Below are 21,956 nucleotides of genomic sequence, written 5' to 3'. Positions count from 1 at the left end.
AAGGGACCTTGGAGGTCAACCTTCTGCTCAAGCAGGAAACCCTATACCATTTCAGGCAAATGGTTGTCCAATCTCTTCTTAAAAGCCTCCAGTGATGGAGCACCCACGACTTCTGGAGGCAAGTCGTTCCACTGATTAATTGTTCTGTCAGGAAACTTCTCCTTAGTTCTAGGTGTTAAACATTTCTCTTTATGTTTGGATAAAAATGATACCATTGCTTCAGTCCAGATAAAGAATTAACGGAACAACTTTTTATATCAGCTGCAGAGGAGCTACAGTACATTATGTTTGTAATTTCTTCATAATCATCAGAGGAGCTACATTTGCAGGAACTCGAAACAGAGAAGAGATTCTGGGGCCCAGGGAAGGGAGGAACCATTAGAAGGAAACGCAGAGTACCACCATCTTAGTTACACTGGGTAGAAGTTGTTTAGCAGGATTACTTTAGTAGGTTTTCAAGATTCTGTTATGCTGCCTTACTAGCAATAAATGTCTCTCCAGGAATCCAAGTGTTGTATTCAGAGTTTGGCATTGACCAAGTAGCTCAGCTGGGTCTAATCAAAGCTTCTGACTATTTACATATCAGTTCAGAGCTTAACAACAATGAAAATGGATGAGAAGCCCCACCGTGTAATTTCATTTGGAGGAAGGAAGAAGGAAGAAGCAAACTTGTTAAAACAAGTACCGGTATTTGTCAAATGCTTCTTGAATGATCCTCTGTAAATACAGCCATATAGAAAATTGCGAGCCACCCACCAGAATAATTGGTGGGTCAGAAGGGAAGCGTTCCATACAAAATGCTTTTATTGATCCTTCATGCCTCCATTCAGATATTTATACCAATGCATACAATTAAAAGTTTAAATTCTATTTCAATTCACAGCTCAAGTCATAGGGAAGTGGAATACATAAGAGCAATGCACCAACAGAATTAGGTCTGAGACACCATTAAAAACGTTAATACTTGTTCATGAAGTTGTCTGCTGATGGGTCTTGTCTTAAGAGGGAACCCCTGTTACAATGGTCGTTGGGCAAACAAACAAACAAACCAACCAAAAATAAAATTCACCATTTTACAGTAAAGAAGAGAAAAGGCTCTGAGTATATTTACAATACGTACACTATACATAAATACAAGAACGACACATACATAATCATTGATAAACTTATAACATAGGTGCTGTTTAGCTGCTATGTAGCATAGAACGCGCAGGAAGAAAGTACTGGGAAATCAAATGTCTTTTTTTTTAATTGGGGAAAAGAAAGACATCAGCTCTCAAAATTGTTTGAAAAAATAACAAAGGAAAATTTTGTTGCTAGTACTGGCACAGATAATAATTTGGTGACTGTTTTGGGATGGATGGATGGACACGTTAATAGCCAATGTCTGATCAATTGCATCTCTGGATAAAAGAGCGACAGGTTGCAATGACTTTTCTATCCAGGGTGATGATCTTATGACCTCTCCATCTGGACTTCCTCACTTTCAAATCACTTTACATTTGTTGTCGCCTTTGCTGGTGTGAGAAAACCCAGTGGCTCTCCTTAAAGCAAAGAGGCTTCTCAGCCTTGGCCAGCATGTTGGTGGTGGTGAAGAAGGGTAGCTGAGATTCAGTGGCACCTGAAGAACACATATGCCCACTCTCTGTTTTCTTCAACACACACATAGCAAAAGAAACCTATGGATAGTCTGGCCCTGGGAAGGCCTTTAGAATGGGGAACCTCTCCAGGTAAGCTGACTCTACCGTGAATGCTACCCTCAACATCCTCCTGCCTCCTTGAAGTCACATGCTGGCAAAAAGCAGACATTTTATGGCATCCATGGACATCGTGAGCTGAATTTAGAGAAGTCTGCAAGTGGACTTCCTTGCCAGGACCAGGTGGAGAAGGGCATCGCTTTGACACACTACTGTACAGAACTAGATTTATTTATTTGGACACCTTCTGCTGGGTTGTGCTTTGTTTAGTCAAGAATGGTGCCAGAGTGTCCTGTGGAATTGGGCTCCAAAAGTGCACATAGGTTTTTTCCCCATTGAATACTCTAGAACAAGATTTAATAATATTTGAAGGGTCACAGCACTTTTATGCAGACAGTTTTGGGTCCAGATGTCTCGATAAAACTGGAAAAACTCCTCTCTTAAAGGATGGAGAGACTCAAGAATCACTTTCCCTCCAGATAAGGCACCCTCATATATATATATATTTTTCTGTAAAGAAAGGAACATTAACAGAGGTGTCCACAGGGGCTGATCAAAAAAGGCAATATGGTGGCCACAACAATGCAATCAACACTCCATCTTTTATGTGGACATCCCTGGTAAAAAGCCACCAACTATTTTTACATACTTCGGGTTCACCTATGTTCCATTTTTCACGGACCCTTATTTGGACAAAGAAACAAGATATTGAAATGAAACACAGGTGAAAAGGGGATCAGTTCATATACATAGTAAGCCAGCAAAATTAGGCAAGGAAAAAAAGTTTAATTATGTCTTTTTATCATGTGGGATAATAGGGTTTTTTAAAATATGAAATGGCTGAGTTGTTCACAATATTAGATAGCTTTAAAAAAATCATTCTTTCTCCAACATAAAGCTGTTAAAAAAACCCAGCCCTGTAAAGTTACTAACTCTGACAATTATTTCATTCTATCACATTTTAAGCAAAAGGGATTTTAGTAAATTGATGAAACAGAGGATTTCTCTGGCAGTATTTATCAACTGTCTTCTCCATTGGAATACATGACTCTTACTCCTGAGTTGGCCTTTGTAAGGTTCTGCTGTAACTTTGATCAAGAGGAAATCAACAGATCCCATGAAAGTGACTCAAAAGTGAGTGCTCATCCCAAAATAAACTGGTCATCTGAATGAAGGGCTGCACGTCAACTACTAGCTTGTTGGAAGTGAAACCGCCGTTTTGTGTCGGCCATTATTTTTGCAGGAGTGAATTTTAAGAGTTGTCTACAATGACTAGGTTAGTCTTCATGACCAGCTGATTTGACAACATTAGAAAAGACTTACTAAGAAGAGTGAGAAATGAAAGTGTTACAAATGATACACATCCACTGTTTAGTATGACCTGATGCTCATGAAAAACCTTTCTTTATTTGCTTTCGTCTTCTCACTGTATGGAAACCCCATCCCATCTCCTCTGGATAACATTGTACACAGAAGGAAGCAGAGAAATGGCACTTGGTGATTTGCTGTGTTGCATTGACAGGGAACCCTCCATGTAATCTTCCCTCCCCCTCCCCCCCTTGAAAACAATCTAGGACAATTCAGCTGCATTTTATTGCTTTGTAAAAAGAATAGGGCTCATCCCCATCTGTTCTTTTGTTCATAGACAGGCACTTTTCAAATGACTTCACCTATGTAGATTGTAAGTGTTCCCGAAGAAATTTATTAGCTGATAGTCATACTATTACTGTTGTTGTTATTATGGAATCCATGCATTTATTTGCTGAGGACTTTCTCTGCAAGTTAAAGTAGTGGATCTTTCTATGGGATCCTTCCTATAGGATTGTATGCAAGCTGTGCATAATTTCAAATGATACTTCCTCCCTCTTTTTGAGTTCAAGATCTGAGCCTACAAATGAAGCTACTCTGTTTTAATCTTTATTTATACGAGCTTGGGAGGTATTTGGTCTGTTTCACAGAACACCTGTGATTTGCTCTTCAAATCTGTCTAAGAATTTCTTCTGCCCATGTCAGTTTTGCAGATGGAGTCTGCTGATCAGTGTACAGAAGAAAACCCAGAAGAATAATGATTATTAAAAAGTCCACCATATTCTACAATAAAAGTTATACAGCCTCAGTACAACCATATTTCCAATTAACTGATCAAAACCTGTGAGTCTTCAAATCAACATGTGCAACAGATTTGATTCTACCAAGTCTTTGAGGTCCATTCTCCTATCTCTTTTTCTAGTTACTCTAGAGCCAGTAATGTTTGAAAAACAAGGTCTTTATTTGGGGCAAGATCACATATCTACTATATGGAGTGGCCAGCCTCCAATGGACTTAACTGGAGTATATGTCTATTATCTTCAATTCATTGAATTATCTTCAATTCATACTTTATAGAATACTTGATTGTAAGAGTAGACATATGAACAATACTGCTATTTACTTCTTATAATTGGAAGCAGTCCGTTGTGAAATGACTTCCATTCCTCCATCATTGTCCCTCTCCATTTATTTCCCTTGAAATTTCCGAAGGACCGCAAAAAAATGAAGAGCTCTGCCAACTACTTTGGATGGACTTGATTTCCCTCCATCAGGTAGATGCGACCTGGCCTAAGTCATCTCTCACCTGCCAAACTGCAGGTCACTCCTCCCAGGAGTGTCCATGTACCTCTTGAGAAGGAATGCACATCACACTGATGACAGGACTCTAAATTTTCCAAAGGTGGTAATAACAGAACAACTGAATAACAGAATTAGAAGGGACCTTGGAGGTCATCTAGTCCAACCCCCCTGCTCAAGCAGGAAACCCTATACCATTTCAGACAAATGGCTGTCCAGTCTCTTCTTAAAAACCTCCACAATCTCTGGAGGCAGGTTGTTCTACTGATTAATTGTTCTGTCAGGAAACCTGTCCTTAGTTCTAGGTTGCTTCTCTCCTTGATGAGTTTCCATCTGTTGCTTCTTGTCCTGCCTTCAGGTGCTTTGGAGAATAGGTTGACCCCCTCTACTTCCGGAAATCCCTTAAATATTGGAACACTGCTATCATGTCACCCCTAGTCCTTCTTTTCATTAAACTAGACATGCTCACTATGAGGTGTTTTTTTTTTGCTGGTAAGGTTGGAAGGTTAAGCTTAGATTTTATTGTGTTAAAGAAAAGTCAACCTTAGGTATAAACGTACTCTTGAAGAACCAAGAGGCTACCTTACACTAGACAACTTGCGCAACGTATCCATGATTTGTTCGAACATAGGATCCCTACTGCCACCACTGCTCTGTCCTATTTCCAGTCTCAGTAGGTTCATGTTTCAAAGCATTCATCGCTTGGAATAATTTCAAGGGAGCATTATTTCTTTGAATTTAGCTTTAGGTTTTGACTTTTTTTTTTTGGTCAGTTTATGGAAATTAAAACCGATTCTACTATTTACTGACTCTATCTCAGATAAAATGGAACCATGTTGCAGAGACACATGATACAAAAGGAGTGGGCTTTGATAAACTAGAACAACCTTTCCCATTTTTTTTTAAAAAAATGTTAATTGTGTCATGAAGGTTTTACGCTGCATTTTTGGAGCATATTTTTGCTGATGACAACCGAAACTTTGTTTCAAAACACTTTTCATTTCCATTATTTACATCCTGTGAAAAACTGTCAGCTTGAAAATACTTCTTTACAATAACATATATATATTACAGAATATTGTAACTTTTACAAGTCTGGTCAAATACTTTCAATTCCATTTTTTAGATTCCCCCCTCCCTTCCCGTATTTTTATAAGATGTAGTTCATACTAAAAAAAAAAAAAAGAACAGGTTACTGCAGCGAGTTTGATATCAACGTATTGAAATGTTCCAATGGGCATGACCTATTGAGCAAACTATGCACGGTTACAGATATTTTAATGAAATTGTGAAAATATAGCAGTCTTAAATGTATACATCTTCATCTATAAAAACACAGGCAAAGGCATAATACAGGAATACAAGCTGGTTTCCAAATAGGAGAAAATTATGCCTATAGAATAGCTAGTTCCAACTTTTGTTGGGAAGTCATATTGAAACTTAATTCAGATCACACACATGCAAATAATTAGCAATGTGCACACATGAGAGACACTGGACATTTTGATGAGGGTACCCACTCTCCATTATGCTTAGAAATCGGACCATTTGATAGCTCTTCCAGAAAACATGAAAGGGCCAAAGATATTAACTGGTGTTATCTGCTCCCAACAAAACCAGAAAAAGAGTTGTGATTTGTCTTCCTCAAAGAATTTAACTGCTATCAAACACACCCTTATACAAACATAGATCTGCACAATATATTGCTTCAATCTGATTCTTGGATGCTCATTGGTATAAATATAGGTAGTCCTCAACTTATGTTCACAACTGAGCCCAAAGTTCTGAGTTTTGCTCCATTTTACGACATCCCTTGCCACAGGGATTAAGCGAAATTTAAGGTAGTTAACATGGTTGTTAAATGAATCTGGCTTCCCCATTGACTTTGCTCATCAGAAGGTCGCCAAAGGTGATCAACATGACCCCAGGACACTGCAGCCATCATAAGTATGAGTCAATTGCCAAGCGTCTGAATTTTGATCGTGTGATTGTGAGGACGCTGCAATGATCATTAAGTGTAAAAAAAAAAAGGCAGTCAGAAGTCACATTTTTCAATGCCATTGCAACTTTGAACAGTCACTAAATGGACAGTCGTCAGTTGAGGACTATCTGTATAACTGTACCCCTGACCTATTTATGCAAAGAATCTTCCCCCTCTCCAATATCAATATACCACGAGCCCTGGATATCAGATTAATTTGATTATTTCATTCAAGTAAACACAATGCACGAACACTGCTTCTTATCACTGAAATTGCGATGGGCCACTTGCAAAGTGCTTGGTACTTTTTAAATAAGTGGATCAGAAAAGATAATTGAGCTCAAGAAGGCAATGCCGCATTGCGTTGGGACCAACTTAATGTGCAACTTCAGAGCGGCACCGGTAAGATCTCACTCCTCTCACCAGCAGAGGCTCCTCCCACTTTGGGCAGGCCACTGTTGATGCAGAAAAGGGGGTGAGCTTATATTATGACGCAATAAAATCTGCTTTCATCAGTCTGACCTTCCTTGCCTGGGCCCCCACAGATATGGCTGGAAGATAATTGGGTAAGTTGGTTTCTATTTGCTCGGGAAATTGCATCTCTCTGGTGAACATTTGTCCAGTAATGATGGGGTGTCTCAGGGTGCATTCACAGACCTATAAGTTGAATCTCCAGTATGCCTAGCGAGCAGTAGGAGACTCAGTCTTCCTCTGCACACCAGAGATATTGACCATGTGCCACGATGCTCTGGAGTGTATCAATTTTCCCCAGAGTCAACAGACAGGCATGGTGAATTTTTTTCTGGCCCAATATGATGAAGGAGAACTGACCTTGAATGCTCCTTCCATATGCCTTGAAACAACCCCACAAACACTTTGGTTTGTGGAGTTCCACGTGCTAGCGTTCCGTCATAATTTATTTTTTAAATCTGTACATTAAAACGACAACAACAGTGGGGTTTAATAGCTGTAATTTCTGAACGGGAGAATGTATTCACACACAGGAACGTTTCTGAAAATTGCAAATTCTGAACCAAATAAACCAATTTATACCTGTAAAGTTTTGCGTGAGGTTTTTGCAACATGGTTTTTAATTCCCTTTGAAGCAATGTAACCATCTGCAGCATAACAGAGAAAAGAGACATCCCCCTTCCTGTTTTAGCAAACAGATAAGCGAAGAAGAGATGTCGTTGCATCATGTCCTCATGCCTAATGGAATTTTATTCTGATGGTTGAGCTACTTTTAACAGTAGTGCTAACAAAAGAAACTCAACACCTCCACACTTTCCTTTGTGAAGGCAATTTGCTTGCCTGCTAATTAATCTGCCTAAGAGAATAACACTGTCTTTGTTCATGGAAAGCTTCCAATACTGAAATTGATTGAGCCATCAGAATAGATCAGTGAACAAAATGGCATATGGGAGATGATACTGGCATTAAAAGGGTTGCATGAAGGAAATATTTCTACGCTGAAGCCGCAATGAAATAAAATCCATGGATATTGGAACAACAGCAAATGAACGAGAAAAACAGGCATCAGAGAGAATCCTTATCATATCGATTAGTCAAAATAGTTCCCACTCAACAGTCCTCCCTCAGAATTAGACATGTACCTTTCCAAAAATTTCTGACGTCTAAGAGGAGTATCGGAACTGCTCAATGCTTTGGATTCCATCCCCAAAAAAGGGTTGGGGGGTTGTGAATGTTACTCCTGCCTGCCACACCTTAAGTCAGCTGGATCCAGCTGTTTCCAGGTGGGCAGAGGGTGAAACTCCTGTGCTCTCTGAAGCCCTTCTTGGAGGCTGAATATGAAGCACTGAACAGCCCTATAAAGCTCAACTCTCTAGTCCAGGGATAGGCAACCTTGGCTCTTTTATGATTCGTGGACTTCAACACCCAAAATTCCTGAGCCAGCATAGGCTGGCTTAGGAATTCTGGGAGTTGAAGTCCACGAGTCATAAAAGAGCCAAGGTTGCCTACCCATGCCCTAGTCAGTCCCAGCAGCCTGTTTCCAAAGGTTCCCTGTGCTCAGGTAGGACATGATGAGGCTGTCAGGTCTCCAAAACTAAACTATGCCCCAGTTTGGAAGATCTATGGACCAGCATGTGCAGAAACCACTGGCTGATGATGGACTGGTTTTCACACTCTTTTGTCTTTGACTCAGTATTGAGGAAGAAGGAAGCAGAAAACTGTGGGGGGGGGGGGAAATCCCCATCCTTCTATTTAATTCCTTTAGAAATTGTCAAATGCACAGCAGGGAGAAGATGAAAGCTAATTACTTTATTTTATTTACTGAATTACAGGGTCACAATTAAATTGTGACTGTTGTTTGATATGCATATTTTTATCTAACCTGTTCGGGCAACTGTTGTTTTTCAAGCCCCAACAATACAACTCGAAAGATCATTTCCTATTAATTATGAGATAAACAGATTGGGCCAAGATGTGACCCAATGAGATTAATCTATGCAGATTTAAAACAAAGCTTCCTGATTAAATGCTCATGAAATATCTGTAAATAAAAATTAAGCAGTTGAGTTTCCTTCCTATTTCTCTTCTATGAAAAGAGAAAGGGAACACAGAGGACAGTTTGATAGACCACAGCATCAGTCTCTACTCATGAAAGAGAAGAGAAATCCATGTTCTTAGTGAGAAAATCTCCCATAGGAACAGGATCACACCTTTCTTCTTTAGATATTAGCTCAAAAGACCTCAGCTCTACAAAGGCAACACTGATTTTGGGAGGCACAAAAACAACTCTTGTGAGTTTCAACTCCCAGAATTCCTCAGCTGGCCATACTGGCTAGGGAATTCTGGGAATTGAGACCCACAAGTCTTAAAGTTGCCAAGGTTGGAGAGCCTTGATTTACAAAGTTGTGTGAGCAACTCAGATGAAAGAACTAAAGGTTGATGGTGTATATATGCATGTATGTATTTGAGCTGTGGTGGGTGCATGTATGAGTTGGCCACCCATTCCTTCTACACCAGGGGTCCTCAATCTTGGCAATTTTAAAACTTGTGGACTTCAACTCCCTGGCTGAGGAATTCTGGGAGTTGAAGTCCACAAGTCTTAAAGTTGCCAAGGTTGAGGACCCCTGTTCTACACTATTTCCAAAAGCCCAATTGTATGAACAGATGGTTACCACTTGATTGTCAACCATCTCAATTTTACACTGAAAAATCAGAACTGTCAGTTCATATTAGTTACCTAGACACAGTGGCCCACAAAATGCTTACTCATTTATGTCAGTCTGCCTCATCTGTTGTATCTAGAGCAAAGAAGAAGCCACTTCTAGCTTGGATGACCAAAACAGGTGCAATGGTTGGCATTTGTTAGGGAGATTTCAGGAGAAGCACACCCACTCTTTCACTTCCTTCTAAAATCCTTTGGAATCAATTTATACCATCTCTAAAATTGGTTCCTTGACATGCATGGGGAACCATTGGCCCCATCACCCCCTTCCTATTTCAGGAATGCCTGACGGTAATTGTTTGTCGAAACACCTTGGCTTCAGCCCAGCCCAACTGAAATTAACGATGACTAAGTCTCTCTGGCCCCGTATCATAACTCCATTGAGTTAATTTAAAATTGCTCTTGCCAGACCTTCATTCTGGAATGGGAAGCACTTTGAGATCTCTTGAAATTCTTTCTCAATGTTCTTCTTTATTCTGATGCATTAAATTCCCTTTTGGTCACAGGGGATGTCAAATCTTAGGCGCTACAATCCTAAGCACAATTCTACCACAGGGGTCAACTTAGTGGGAGAATTCACAGAGAGAGACAGAGACACACAGAGCCTGTACAAATTATAGCATCAGTTAATGGATGAGCATGTGAGAGTGAACCATCAAAGAGGGTCTAGGACAATTCTCCATGGCCAACTCACCGTGGGACAAGAGTTACACTAATATCAAAGAAACGGTGGAATAGAATCATTAAAGAAAGGATGCAAAAGGAGGGACAGAATGAAATGTGAATGGCAAAAATTAAAGTATTTTTTAAACGGTTGTAAATACTTAAATTGAATTGTTGAATTGTCCCGCAGCGACTTGTCCCATGGTGAATTGGCCATGATGAGTCATCCCGTTTCAATCAAGGGTCACTCCCATAGAACAGAAGGCCTATCATGCCAATACATAGACAGTACTGATCAATGGAGTTTCTTTGTCTGTGCAGTGGTGAATCAACAACTGAGCAATCCAAGAATAAGAGATGGATGTTTGAACATCTGTTACTTTCAGGGAAATATGCTGAGGACTGATACATTGGTTCAGAAAGGGTGGGACCAATTTTGGTTCTATTATGTGTCCGAGACCATTTTAAAGAACTCTTACTATTATAGAGTAAGCAAATGGATATAAAATGGGTAATTTCATATTACGGATGCCTGTTTTATAGATTCCAGCAAAAACAGAAAAGAAAAAAAAAGATTTAGGAAGTTTTAGAAGAATTAATGGCCTCTAAAGTCCAGCATAACAAGAAAGAGGTAAATATGTACAAATACCACCATCTTTATTGCATAAGTGTGCTGAGAAATCTTTTTTTTTCCCACTTCAAAGGAGCTTCATTTTTTAAATCCCTTCGCTTTCCAGTCTGTTCAGCTGGTTTAGGAAATTGTTGGGCAGGATGATATTCTGCAGTGTTTTAACAGGGGAAAAATTAATAATGACAACAATACCAACAACAACATAAAAAAAAATAAGAAGAAGAAGCAGCAGTAAATGAAGAGAAAGCTCTTGAGGACTTGTTCTTTTAGACGGTTTATGACATCCAGTCTTCGAAATAGCAGAAATTCTTCAGGAGAAAAAAGTGGGATGGTTGAGAGAGAGGAAAAATAAAATAAAATAAGCCATAAATACTTTGAAAATGACAGCGGGTTAGAAAATAATGCCCAATCTTGATGCATTTCGGCTTTTATCCCCAGCAAAAGGTGATGCCTTGGGCCTGTGCTGGACCCCTGCTTAGGGTGGGAGGGAAGATTGTAGCATTCTTGTTCCTGCTTCTTTGTGAATCTGGGACAACACCGACTGCCCCTTTTGTGCTAACACCATCAAAACAGGATTCAGCCCTGCTGAATGCACTGTAGTTAAAAGAGACCCAGCTCTTGAAATTTCATATATATATATATATATATATATATATATGAATATATATATATATTCATATATATATATATTTATATATATACATATATATGTAGAGAGAGAGAGAGAGAGACAAGGTAGCATTTTTCAGACCAACATGTGCCTTCGGCGGTGCAATGCCAAATGATCTGAACGGGAAAAGCTTCGGTCACAGTCTGCGCACTTGAACGGCTTCACTCCTGTGTGTTTGCGGTAGTGCCTTGTTAGTTCATCTGAGCGAGCAAATTTCCACGTGCACCCTTCCCAGGTACATTTGTAGGGTTTCTCGCCTAGGGGAGGGAGCAAAAGAGAGAAAGAGGAATTTATTATTGGATTGAACTCAGAGAGCGGGGTAGGTGGGTCCCAAGAATGCAGAGCAATCAGAATTTTCATAGAGTTTAGTTATTTAAGAGGCTTATATGGCCAGTGATCTAATGAGCCATAACTGGATCACAGCAGCAGTGATAAGAACGTAAGAGCAATAAAAACCAACATTCAACTCTCCCCCAACTCCTCGCATGTTGAAACAATACTCCCAAACACCTAAAAAAACCACGATTGCTGGTCTCCAGCCTCAACCTGTCCCAACATAAAGGTAAAGGTTTCCCTGTCCAGTTATGTCTGACCTAAGGGCACAGTGCTCATCTCTGTTTCTTGGCCAAGTGAACCATGGTTATGCCCCAAAAGGGCATGGAATGCTGTTACCTTCCCACCAAAGTGGTACCTATTCATCTACTTGCATTTGCATGCTTTCGAAATGCTAGATTGACAGGAGCAGGGGAAATATATGGGAGCTCACCCTGCTGTGGACTGCTCGGGTCTTGACCCCCAGCTGTCAGATTTCCAGCTGACAACCTGAGCATCTTTAACCGCTGAGCCGTTTCACACCCACACACTCTAGTCCCAGCACTTGGGAGTTACAGTTCAACTACCTTCCAAATTTGGATTTATATTGCTATGACTCTGCTGTTGAGTTCAAAACCAGTCGCCATCATGACTTGACTCCAAGGGAGATCTGGCTTAGATTCCAGCTACGTGGCACTTCCAACGTTGGAAGAGAACTGCAAAAGATCCATCACAATGGAAGCTCAGCTGTTAATTGGCTAATCCCGGCAGCTTTGATCATGAAGCCTGTTGACTGGGAGGATGAGTTTTGCCAGCCAATAGCAACTTGGGATTTTGGCCTGGGTAAGACAGGGAAGGAAAAACTCCCATATCTTGAGAAAAGTTTCTTTTTTTGAAGCATTCCAAGAGCTGGACTTTGTTCTTCTTCTGAAGAAGAACTTTCCCCCTTTCTTGCGATTCATGTTTGAAAGCCAACAAAAGCTGGACTGACAATAATCGAATAATCCAGATTTCCTCGAAACTGCAAGAATAATAAGCAAGAGACAGGCTGGGATTTCTATCATTAGCATTGTGCAACTGTCCAAGAGGGAAATCAAACAGTTGTTTCTGAGAACAGCAGTTTTAGGGGTGAGATCCTGGATTGAAATGACCACAATACATTAATAGTAGCAGCAGAGTGGGCTGTGGCCCCACCATGGACAGCCTCTCCTTTCCAATAGCCAAATATGGACAAATGGTTGGAATATTTTAATTTGTATCTGGAGGTCCATGGCGCAGTGTGAAGGGATTTGGCAGCTGGAAGAAGAACAGGCCTAAACTCCATGACAGATGGCGAGCTCTTTTTGACATGTACTATGACATACCCTCACCACAAACAGCTGGCCAGCTATACCACACAAATGAATCAGGACTTCATATGACTTGGCAGAAAGCCCTTGTGGGATCTTTAAGAGGCAACCTGAGGAAGGAGCAGTGCAAATCAAGAGGGAGGTGTAAACACTGAGATATCCATAGCCCAAGTATTTAGACTAACCTTATCAAATATGTTCAATATATATTATTTAATCTGATGTTCATCCATTTGTTCTCAAGTCAGAAAAAACAAATAGCTGGTCACTGCATAGCAGGGACTGAAATTAAGGGGGAGGACTAAATTTCCCTCAACTGAACTCATCGATCCTGGTGATTTCTTGACCACATCGATACAGATTTCCTAGCAATAATATTGTGGTGGCTTGCTGGGATGGTTTTTGACTTTCCTGGAGGCCACCAAACAAGTCTCAGCAGGCCTGTCTCTGCTTAGCTGGTGAGCCTTACAAGGTTAGTCAGATAATGCCACCCATTCACCAGAATCTATCTAATCAATCATATGTTTAATGGGAAAGAAGCAGTAAAGACTGACTTCTTACTAAGTCTCTTCCTATCCATTTGTCCCTGTGTTGTATTCATACTGGCACTGGACGAAAAACCTGACTTGATCAGATGAAGGCAATTCTTGCTCCAGTTTCCCTTTTCCAGCAGGGGCTAGTGAAAAATCCCACCAACCAGGATAGGAACAGCCTTTCCTAATGGTTGTTCGCTAGGAATTTTATTCATATAGATTCTGCCTCTATGCATTTAGTTTTCTGTTTGTTTATTACTACAGGTACTCCCTCTTGACACAAGTTTGTTCAAGTGTTGTTTGAAAGCGATCCCAAATGCAAATCCTGAGTTAGATGTTTCTTATCTGTCCTCACAGCTTTACCTATCAGATCTACTGAGGGAATCCACCCACCAGGCATGGGATAACCTGTAAGGTTATTGCACCAGATTTACCGTATGCTGGAGGATCAGCTGAATTCAAGTGGAAATTCAGGGATTATACAAGCTCGAGTTTATGAGAAATTCAGATTCACAATAACCTTGTCTTTGAAATTGGTAGGATCTGTAAGCCACCTTTGCCACATCTGAATTTTTTTCGGTATAGATCAGGGGTGTCAAACTCAATTTCATTGAGGGCCGCATCAGCATTGCAGTTGCCCTCAGGGCTAGAGTGCATATGGCCTACTGGGTGGGCGTGGCCAGCTCTACATCGTTCGCATCAAGGGTGCCTATGGGGGCCTGGGCAGGAGTGGGACAGATCTGAGGGTCTCTGGCAGAAGGAGGGTCTCTGGGCCAGGGCCAAGGCAGTGGGGCCGTTCCCTCACTGTTTCCAGGATGGCTTCGCGGGCCGCATGAAACCACTTTGCAGGCTGGATCTGTCCCCTGGGCCTTGTGTTTGACATGTCTGGTATAGATGGTCTTCTCTACATTACATCAGAAATTTTGACAACTTAGTGAAGCATAGATTAACACCAAGATTAACATCAGGCCAATACTAGCAGTAGAACGTAGACTTCTATACCACTTTATAGTGCTTTACAGCCCTCTCTAAGTGGTTTACAGAGTCAGCATATTAGCCCCAACTACCCGGGTCCTTATTTTACTGGCCTCAGAAGGATGGAAGTTAGAGTCAATCTTGAGCCAGTCAGAATCAAACTTCTGGCTGTGGTCAGAGTTACCCAGCAATGCTGCATTCTTACCACTGCACTTTCTATGGCTTTTGTTATACAACCGTGGTGGCAAACCTATGGCAGAGCTCTCTCTGTGGGCACATGCGCTGTCGCCCCAGTCCTAGGCCTTCAGCTGGGTTTTATAAAAGCTTTTCGCTTTAGGCCTCTGCTGCCGTGTGCAAAAAAAAAGGTTCAATCAATCAATCAATTTCAACTGATGGGAAAAAAAAAGATCTTGCAAAGTTGGAATCGATTGATTGAACTTTTTAGTCCCACCCAGTCTGTCGTTACCACTGTAGCCACGCCCACCCAATGGCCCTGCCTACCCAATGGGCCACGCCCACCCAAAGGGCCATGCCCACCTGGCACCCGACAATACATAAGTGGGTTTTGGATTGCAGTTTGGGCACTCGGTCTCTAAAAGGTTCACCATCACTGTTATACAAGGTTAAACAGGCTTTGGCTTATGAAATAGATCAGGGGTCTTCAAACTTGGCCCTTTTATGACTTGTGCCTGGCTGAGGAATTCTGGGAGTTGAAGTCCACAAGTCATAAAAAGGCCGAGACTGAAGATCCCTGAAATAGAGTTTTAGACTTTGTATAACAATTTAGTTTAACATCTGAGGGAAGGTTATGGACTATTCTAAGCCTTAAAGGATTCCTCCCCACCCTTGTCTAGCAAGTCTATATTGTTTAGGCTCAAAAAAGGGAAACCATCAGGAATCAGAAAGCAATGGGTTGGAGAACAAAGAAACATGAGGTAAAATAGATGCAATTCATGATTGCTTAATACAATTCAAAGGAAAATGTGTAGAGATCCTGAGTCATCCAGGTCATGGTTGTCCTAAAGGTGCTTTTCCAAAAGGCAACTGGATTTTCTTGGTTTATTTTTTTCTTTGAAGACATTTCACTTCTCACCCAAGAAGCTTCTTCAGTTCTGACTGAATGGTGGGGAATGGAAGGATTTATATTCCTTGCCCTTGCGGTCATCTGGTTGTTAGCACAAATAAACCCCTCAAGGATTATCAGAGAGCTAATGATCGACCTTCAGAGTACTAACAACTAGATTACTACCAGGAACATAAATCATTTCCATTCCGCACCGTTCAGGCAGAACTGAAGAAGCTCCTTGGATGAGAAGCCAAATGTTTTTCAGAGAAAAAAACCCAAAGAAAGTCCAGTTGCCTTTTGGAAAAGCAGTTCAATAGGAAACTTTGAGAGCATTCTTGCAGTAAGACATGGGATAACCTTTTGCCCCAAAAAGAATTAACGCTGAATTTTAATAAAAATTACAGTACATTTAAGTCCAAGGTAGGTCCCTCTGATATCATGGCCACAGTCCAAAACAGGCTTTCATCACATGGAATATGGAATGCTTAATTCTGTGCTGGATTGTGAGCCATATGTTTACATCAGACATGTCAAACACAAGGCCTGGGGGCCGGATCCGGCCCGCAAAGTGGTTTCATGTGGCCCGTGAACCCATCCTGGAAACAGTGAGGGCCCCTGCTGCCTTGGCCCCGGCCCAGGCCGGCCGGGGGCCAATGTACAATTTCGTGGTGGCCATCTATGCTGAAATACATTCAGTCTTAGCTCCAAAAGGCCATCTGGAACAGCGAGGGACCAGCCCCTGCCGCATCGGCACTGCCCCCCGGGCGCATGCTGGGGAGGTATCACCCTTTGTGAGGAATGAAGAAATGCACCATCGCCTGGAAGTGGCCAGCACATGGCCCTACTTCGGGCAGGCTAGGGCCTGGGCAGCATTGCGCTTCTCTTCAGATTCATGCCACCTGGCTCAGCCTCTCGGCACTGTGTGGAGAGCGCCCCGCTGCCTGCCAAAATCGGGCAGGCTGGGGGCTGGGCAGCATTGCGCAGGTAACATCCACTCTCATGCTGCTCATGGCATCCCCTCCCCCAGAGCCCACCAAGCCAGATATGTGAAGTAGGCGAGGGCCATATGCTGGCCACTTCCAGGCAATGATGCATTTCTTCATCCCTCACGAAGGATGACACTTCCCCAGCTGCGCTTCTTGCCTGTTTTTCTCCCTCCCTCATCTCAAATATTTTCCCACCACTCTTGGAAGGAAGGAAGGAAGGAAGGAAGGAAGGAAGGAAGGAAGGAAGGAAGGAAGGAAGGAAGGAAGGAAGGAAGAAAGGAAGGAAGGAAGGAAGGAAGGAAGGAGAGGGAGGGTCTGAGGGAAGTCCTGCCTTAGACCTTCCCTGCTGCCCTTTCACCATCCCCTTGCCCCCTCCTCCTGGCCTATCTTGGGGGGTCTCCGATCCTATTGCTAAGGAAGCTCTGGATACAAAGCCAGGTCTCCTCACATGGAGAGGGAGTGGGCTTCCCTCTTGACTTTGCCCTCGTACCCATCATGAACAACCTGGCTAAGGAGAGCAAGCACAGCAGCAGCAGCATCCTTGAGGAGGAGGTAGGTGCAGCTGGGCACCCCCCTTGGGAAAGTGGGGCTGGGCTTAGTGCTGCGGGTGCTTGAGGGCTGGGCTGGGCATTTGACCTCCATGCCACCATCCAGCCCCGCCCCACCACCACCATGGCCTGAGAGGAACAGTGAGGCTCCTCCAGTGGACCATGCCTTGGCACTTGCCCCGGTCCTATCTCCTTCTGCCAGAGATCCTCAGATCTGTCCCACTCCTGCCCAGGCTCCCACAGGTACCCTTGACATGAACGATGTAGAGCTGGCCATGCTCACCCAGTAGGCCACACCCACTCCAGCCACACCCACCCAGTAGACCATGCCCACCCTGGCCACACCCCCCCCAAGGGCAACTGCAATGTTGATGTGGCCCTTAATGAAATTGAGTTTGACACCCCTGGTTTACATGCTCCAGAATCAGTTTTCCCCACTAAATTCTTGGCTTTTCCTGCCAGAACAATCTGTTTTCCTTTTTTTTTACTTTGTTACTACTGGAATGGTGGTAACAGAAAGGAAGGAAGGGTAAAAAAAGAAGAAGAAGAAAGAATGAATAATAAAATAATATAAAAAGTGGCAGTAGTAGAATCCTTCCACCCCACTGCAAAGATTCATTTTCTTAATGGATCAACTGTGGGTTTTTTTAAAAAAATTGGCTATAATACTTTTGTACTGATTTTTCCCTGTTTAATTTTTAATGTTAATTTTTAATTTTTAATGTTTAATTCTGTTAGCTGGCCAGAGTACAGCAATGTATGGAGGCTTCTCTGTTGAGTCATTTATTAAATCCACCACTTTCCCAAGAAGTCTGCTGGTGACTGCCCTGTCATATGAACCACTTCAAAGGAAGGCATTAGTCATAACACTGAGACATTTGATCTCAGGTCTTTGCCCACTGGATGACTGTCCTAAATGCATCCAGGTCTGAACCCAGGTCAAAATATCCTCCATATTGGAGGGGATGTACCTCTACTCATACCCTCTGGTATGCCAAACCAGTTCGGTATTAACAAAAAAGACAAGAGTAACTGGGAGTCACTAGGTTGGCAGAGTGGAACATAAGAGCACCCAATTACTCTCCTTTTTAATGACCCTAGTCCTTATTCAGGGTAGAGTTGGGGCAACTGGATGGAGCTGAGCATTTGCTGGCCAGATGCCCTTCCTGATTCCTATGCAGAGTTCACAGCAATTTTTTTTCTTTTCTTTGCACCCTAAGAGAGAAACATCTGCCACTATCTAGGATTGAGCTGTCAATCTTCCCAATGGGAAGCAACTGTCTTCAACACTAGGCCACCACCCTGCTCTAGCATAACAGCATCCAATGCCTGTCCTTTCATATTGGCCACATTGCCTGAACTATGCTCTTCTGGGGTAGTAAAGATGAAGGTGTAGTAAGGACAGAGGTCAATAGCCAGAGCATAAGCTATAATAAGCCATAATTTGTAGGTTCGATTCTAACTCATTGAAGATCGTAGTCATTTCGGCAGCTATTTTTAATATAAATATTTTACATTTTCTTCAAACCACCACCAAACGTGCCCACATACTGAACTCCCATTAATTACTGTTGTTAAGTGAAGTTCACCACACCCGTTTTTTCTTTTTCTTTTTTTCTCAAGAGTCTAAGATAGCAGGATCAGATTTGGAACATGACCTTGGGTCTTAACGAAATTTAATTAAGGTGCGCAGCCAACTCAACCACCACATGAAATCCAAAAGGCAAATCTTTCAAGCATTATGTTTGGCAAGTGGGTGCTCTCTTGAAATGCTTATAGCTATGCAGCTGACTAACTGCATTCTGGGTCATGCCCCAAATTCGCTCCACTTGGACCATAAAGAGAAAATAAAACCACGATTATGGGGCATGTCTACGCAGGACTGGAGATTCTGGGTATCTCTGGAGGGGGCTAACAAACGAAGCAGCTGCTATTGTTGCTGCTGCTTCCTTTACAGCTGAGAAGCTATGAGGAGGGACCAAAACACTTAGGTTTTGCTCATGATCAACAGCTAACACAACACAGCTCTTTCCAGCCCACCCTAATAATATGGAGAAGCCTGGGATACGTAGGGAAACCACCAGTGCTTTTTTTGTAAAAGAAAAAGGTGCCGGAACTCACACATGTCATACAACCCGCCTTGCCTACCGTACAAGGTTCCATCCAAAAAAGGTGCCGAAACTCCGTTCTGAGCGTTCTATGAGAAAAAAAAGCCCTGGAAACCACTATCACCTTTGGCTGGATGAAGCTTTTTGTGACATGATGAGGTGTGAGGATGGAGACCTTTCTTCATGTTTCAAGGGAACCCTCTTCTTCCCTTGGCAGGAAATGGGCCTGTGTACCGTGGCAGTAGTGCTGCATTCACACAACCTTCAGAGAAGCTAAAAAAGCACTTCAAAGATCAATACAGCATAGTACCACAGCCCTGGTGGTGCAGTGGTTAAAATGCACTATTGCAAGCAAACTCTGCCCACAGCCAGGAGTTTGATCCTGACCAGCTCCTGACTCCTGACTCAGCCTTCCATCCTTCCAAGGTAGGTAAAATGAGGACCCAGATTATTGGGGGCAATTAAGCTGACTTTGTAATAATGCCGCTTGGGGGGGTGTATGAAAGCCCTAATAAGCAGGCATATACATAGAATGAAGGCTACTGCTAAGCTTGTAAGCCGCTCTGAGTCTTCGGAGAAGGGCGGGATATAAATGGAATTAAAATAAAATAAATAAAAATAAAATAAATAAATCATGTTTCTACACTGTAAACCACCCAAAAAGGGCTGGAAAGGGTGGGGCAGTACCATAACCCTAACCCTAACTCTAACCCTAATCCTAACCCTAAAATGCTACTGTTAGGCTACTACCAATCTTCTCATGCTGCCAGCAGTCTGAGAAGGAACTACCTTCAACAATTTCCATCTCACAAAGGCTTTCTCAAGTAATATAATCAGCAGTATTAGAAACCCTTTCAGGACAGTAAGCCAGTGAACAGGCATGAGTGCACCAATATAGGTCAAAGAAAGTCCTCAAGTAAGTGAAAAGAAACATTTTTTCGCCTGCCTTCCCAAGCCATAGCTTATTTTGTCCCAACACACGTAGATTTCTAGGAAGTGTTGTCTATTCTACCTGGTTCAAGAAAAGGTTCCTAAGAGATCATTATTTATGAAATTTACATGCTATCCACCTCACTATTGAGTAGCTTCCTTCAGTTAAAATGCTCAAAAACGTTCAGAAGAATGCCCAAGGTGACTTCTTTTCTTCCTCCTCCTGTGTTTTATCTACAATGCTACTGATCTACCTGTGCAGGCTTTCTGCCAGACGAATTAAAAAAAAAGAATGAGAAGAAATCTCTACGGTGGCCAATAATGTGGACGTTATTCCCAGATTAATTTGGGTGGTTTGGGTGATTTTCCCTTGATTTAAAAAGTTATAATCCATTTTGTAACCATATTAAAAGATTCCCACAAGTCTCTAAACACAACTAACAACCATGAACTGCTGAAACAGGTTTTCCAGCCCTGGAGAGCTGTTCTTTCTCCATTCTGACAGACCCAATTTCAACTGGTCAATACTAGGCTGACTGGGCAAAACAGAGCAATTATCTGAGTTTCTGAATGTTCTCAAAGAACAAATGAGCTCCTTATAAAAGAGATCACCCAGAAACTTGGAGCAGAAGTCTGGTGCTGGGACTGCAGATATGTGCTGATGGTCACTTATACACATGCCAATGCTGTCCATCCTTTCTTGACATCCCAAGTCACACAGGGTCCACATCCAGTCCCCAGGAGGGTCTATGACAATTTGCCATGGCCAACTCACTTTGGCCAACTCACCACAGCTAACTTTCCATGGCCAGCTTGCCATGGACAACTCGCCACGGGACAAGAGTTACACTAATATGAAAGAAATGGTGGAATAGAATTATTAAAGACAGAATGCAAAAGGAGGGGCAGAATGAAATGTGAAAGGCATTTTTTTTAAAAAAATATTTATTTATTTAAAATAATTCAATAGAATTGTTAAATTGTCCCACAGCAAGTATTCCCATGGCATGTTGGCTGTGGCGAGTTGTCCTTTGGTGAGTTGGCCATGGAAAACTGCCCGTGATGAGTTGGCCATGATGAGTTGGCTGTAGCAAGTTGTCCCATTCTGCCCTGGGATGGGGGGGGGGGGGTTCACATGTTCCCATGATGTTTACATTCCATTTCTTTAAAAAAAAGGTGTGTGTTACTAGGTTTTAGGAAGGGGCCTGCTTTCTAGATGCAAAATATATGTACATTGAAAATTGGTATATGAAAAAATTCCACACAGCAAACCCATGGGCACACTTCTATTGGCATGAGGCTACATATAACAAGGCGGGGGGGGGGGGGAGAGTGTGTCAGGCAGCTGCAAAGTGGTGACCCTCCCCATCACACATGGGGAGCTGGATATTAGGAGGTCTCTTTTAAGACTGAGGAGTCCTTGATGCTCTCTTTCTTGCAGATTTTTCATTACCCAAACTAGGTAATATAATCAAGGCTTTCAAGGCTTCTTTTAAACTAGTACAAAAGACTTCAGGACAAGCTCATCATGACACAAAAGTGTGATGCAACCTTCTTCCAGGATGCAGTTTTTCAACCAGTCTAGCCAAAGACACCTGGAATTTGCACGTGGTTCCCCATCCAAGCATTAACCAGGTAATGCCCTGCTTAGCTTCTGAGATCAGCCACGGTCAACTAGATCCCAACGATTCCAAGCTAATTTTAGGG

The 21,956-nt window shown here is 42.2% G+C and overlaps 1 protein-coding gene across 1 annotated transcript in view; it reads right to left on the bottom strand.

The window, feature by feature from the left end:
- Positions 1 to 11,517: 11,517 nt before the first annotated feature.
- KLF12 (KLF transcription factor 12) overlaps positions 11,518 to 21,956 on the bottom strand; it is a gene marked incomplete at both ends in the record, with an annotated part of 221,424 nt that continues 210,985 nt past the window's right edge. Inside the window, one exon of the mRNA XM_083361306.1 lies at positions 11,518 to 11,699. Within this exon, the coding sequence (XP_083217432.1) occupies positions 11,518 to 11,699 (182 nt within the window). The remainder of the gene's footprint in view (positions 11,700 to 21,956) is intronic.

The sequence above is a fragment of the Vipera ursinii genome (genome assembly GCF_947247035.1).
Source record: "Vipera ursinii genome assembly, chromosome: 4".
Lineage (NCBI taxonomy): Eukaryota > Metazoa > Chordata > Lepidosauria > Squamata > Viperidae > Vipera > Vipera ursinii.
This window is presented reverse-complemented; position numbering and strand designations above follow the sequence as displayed.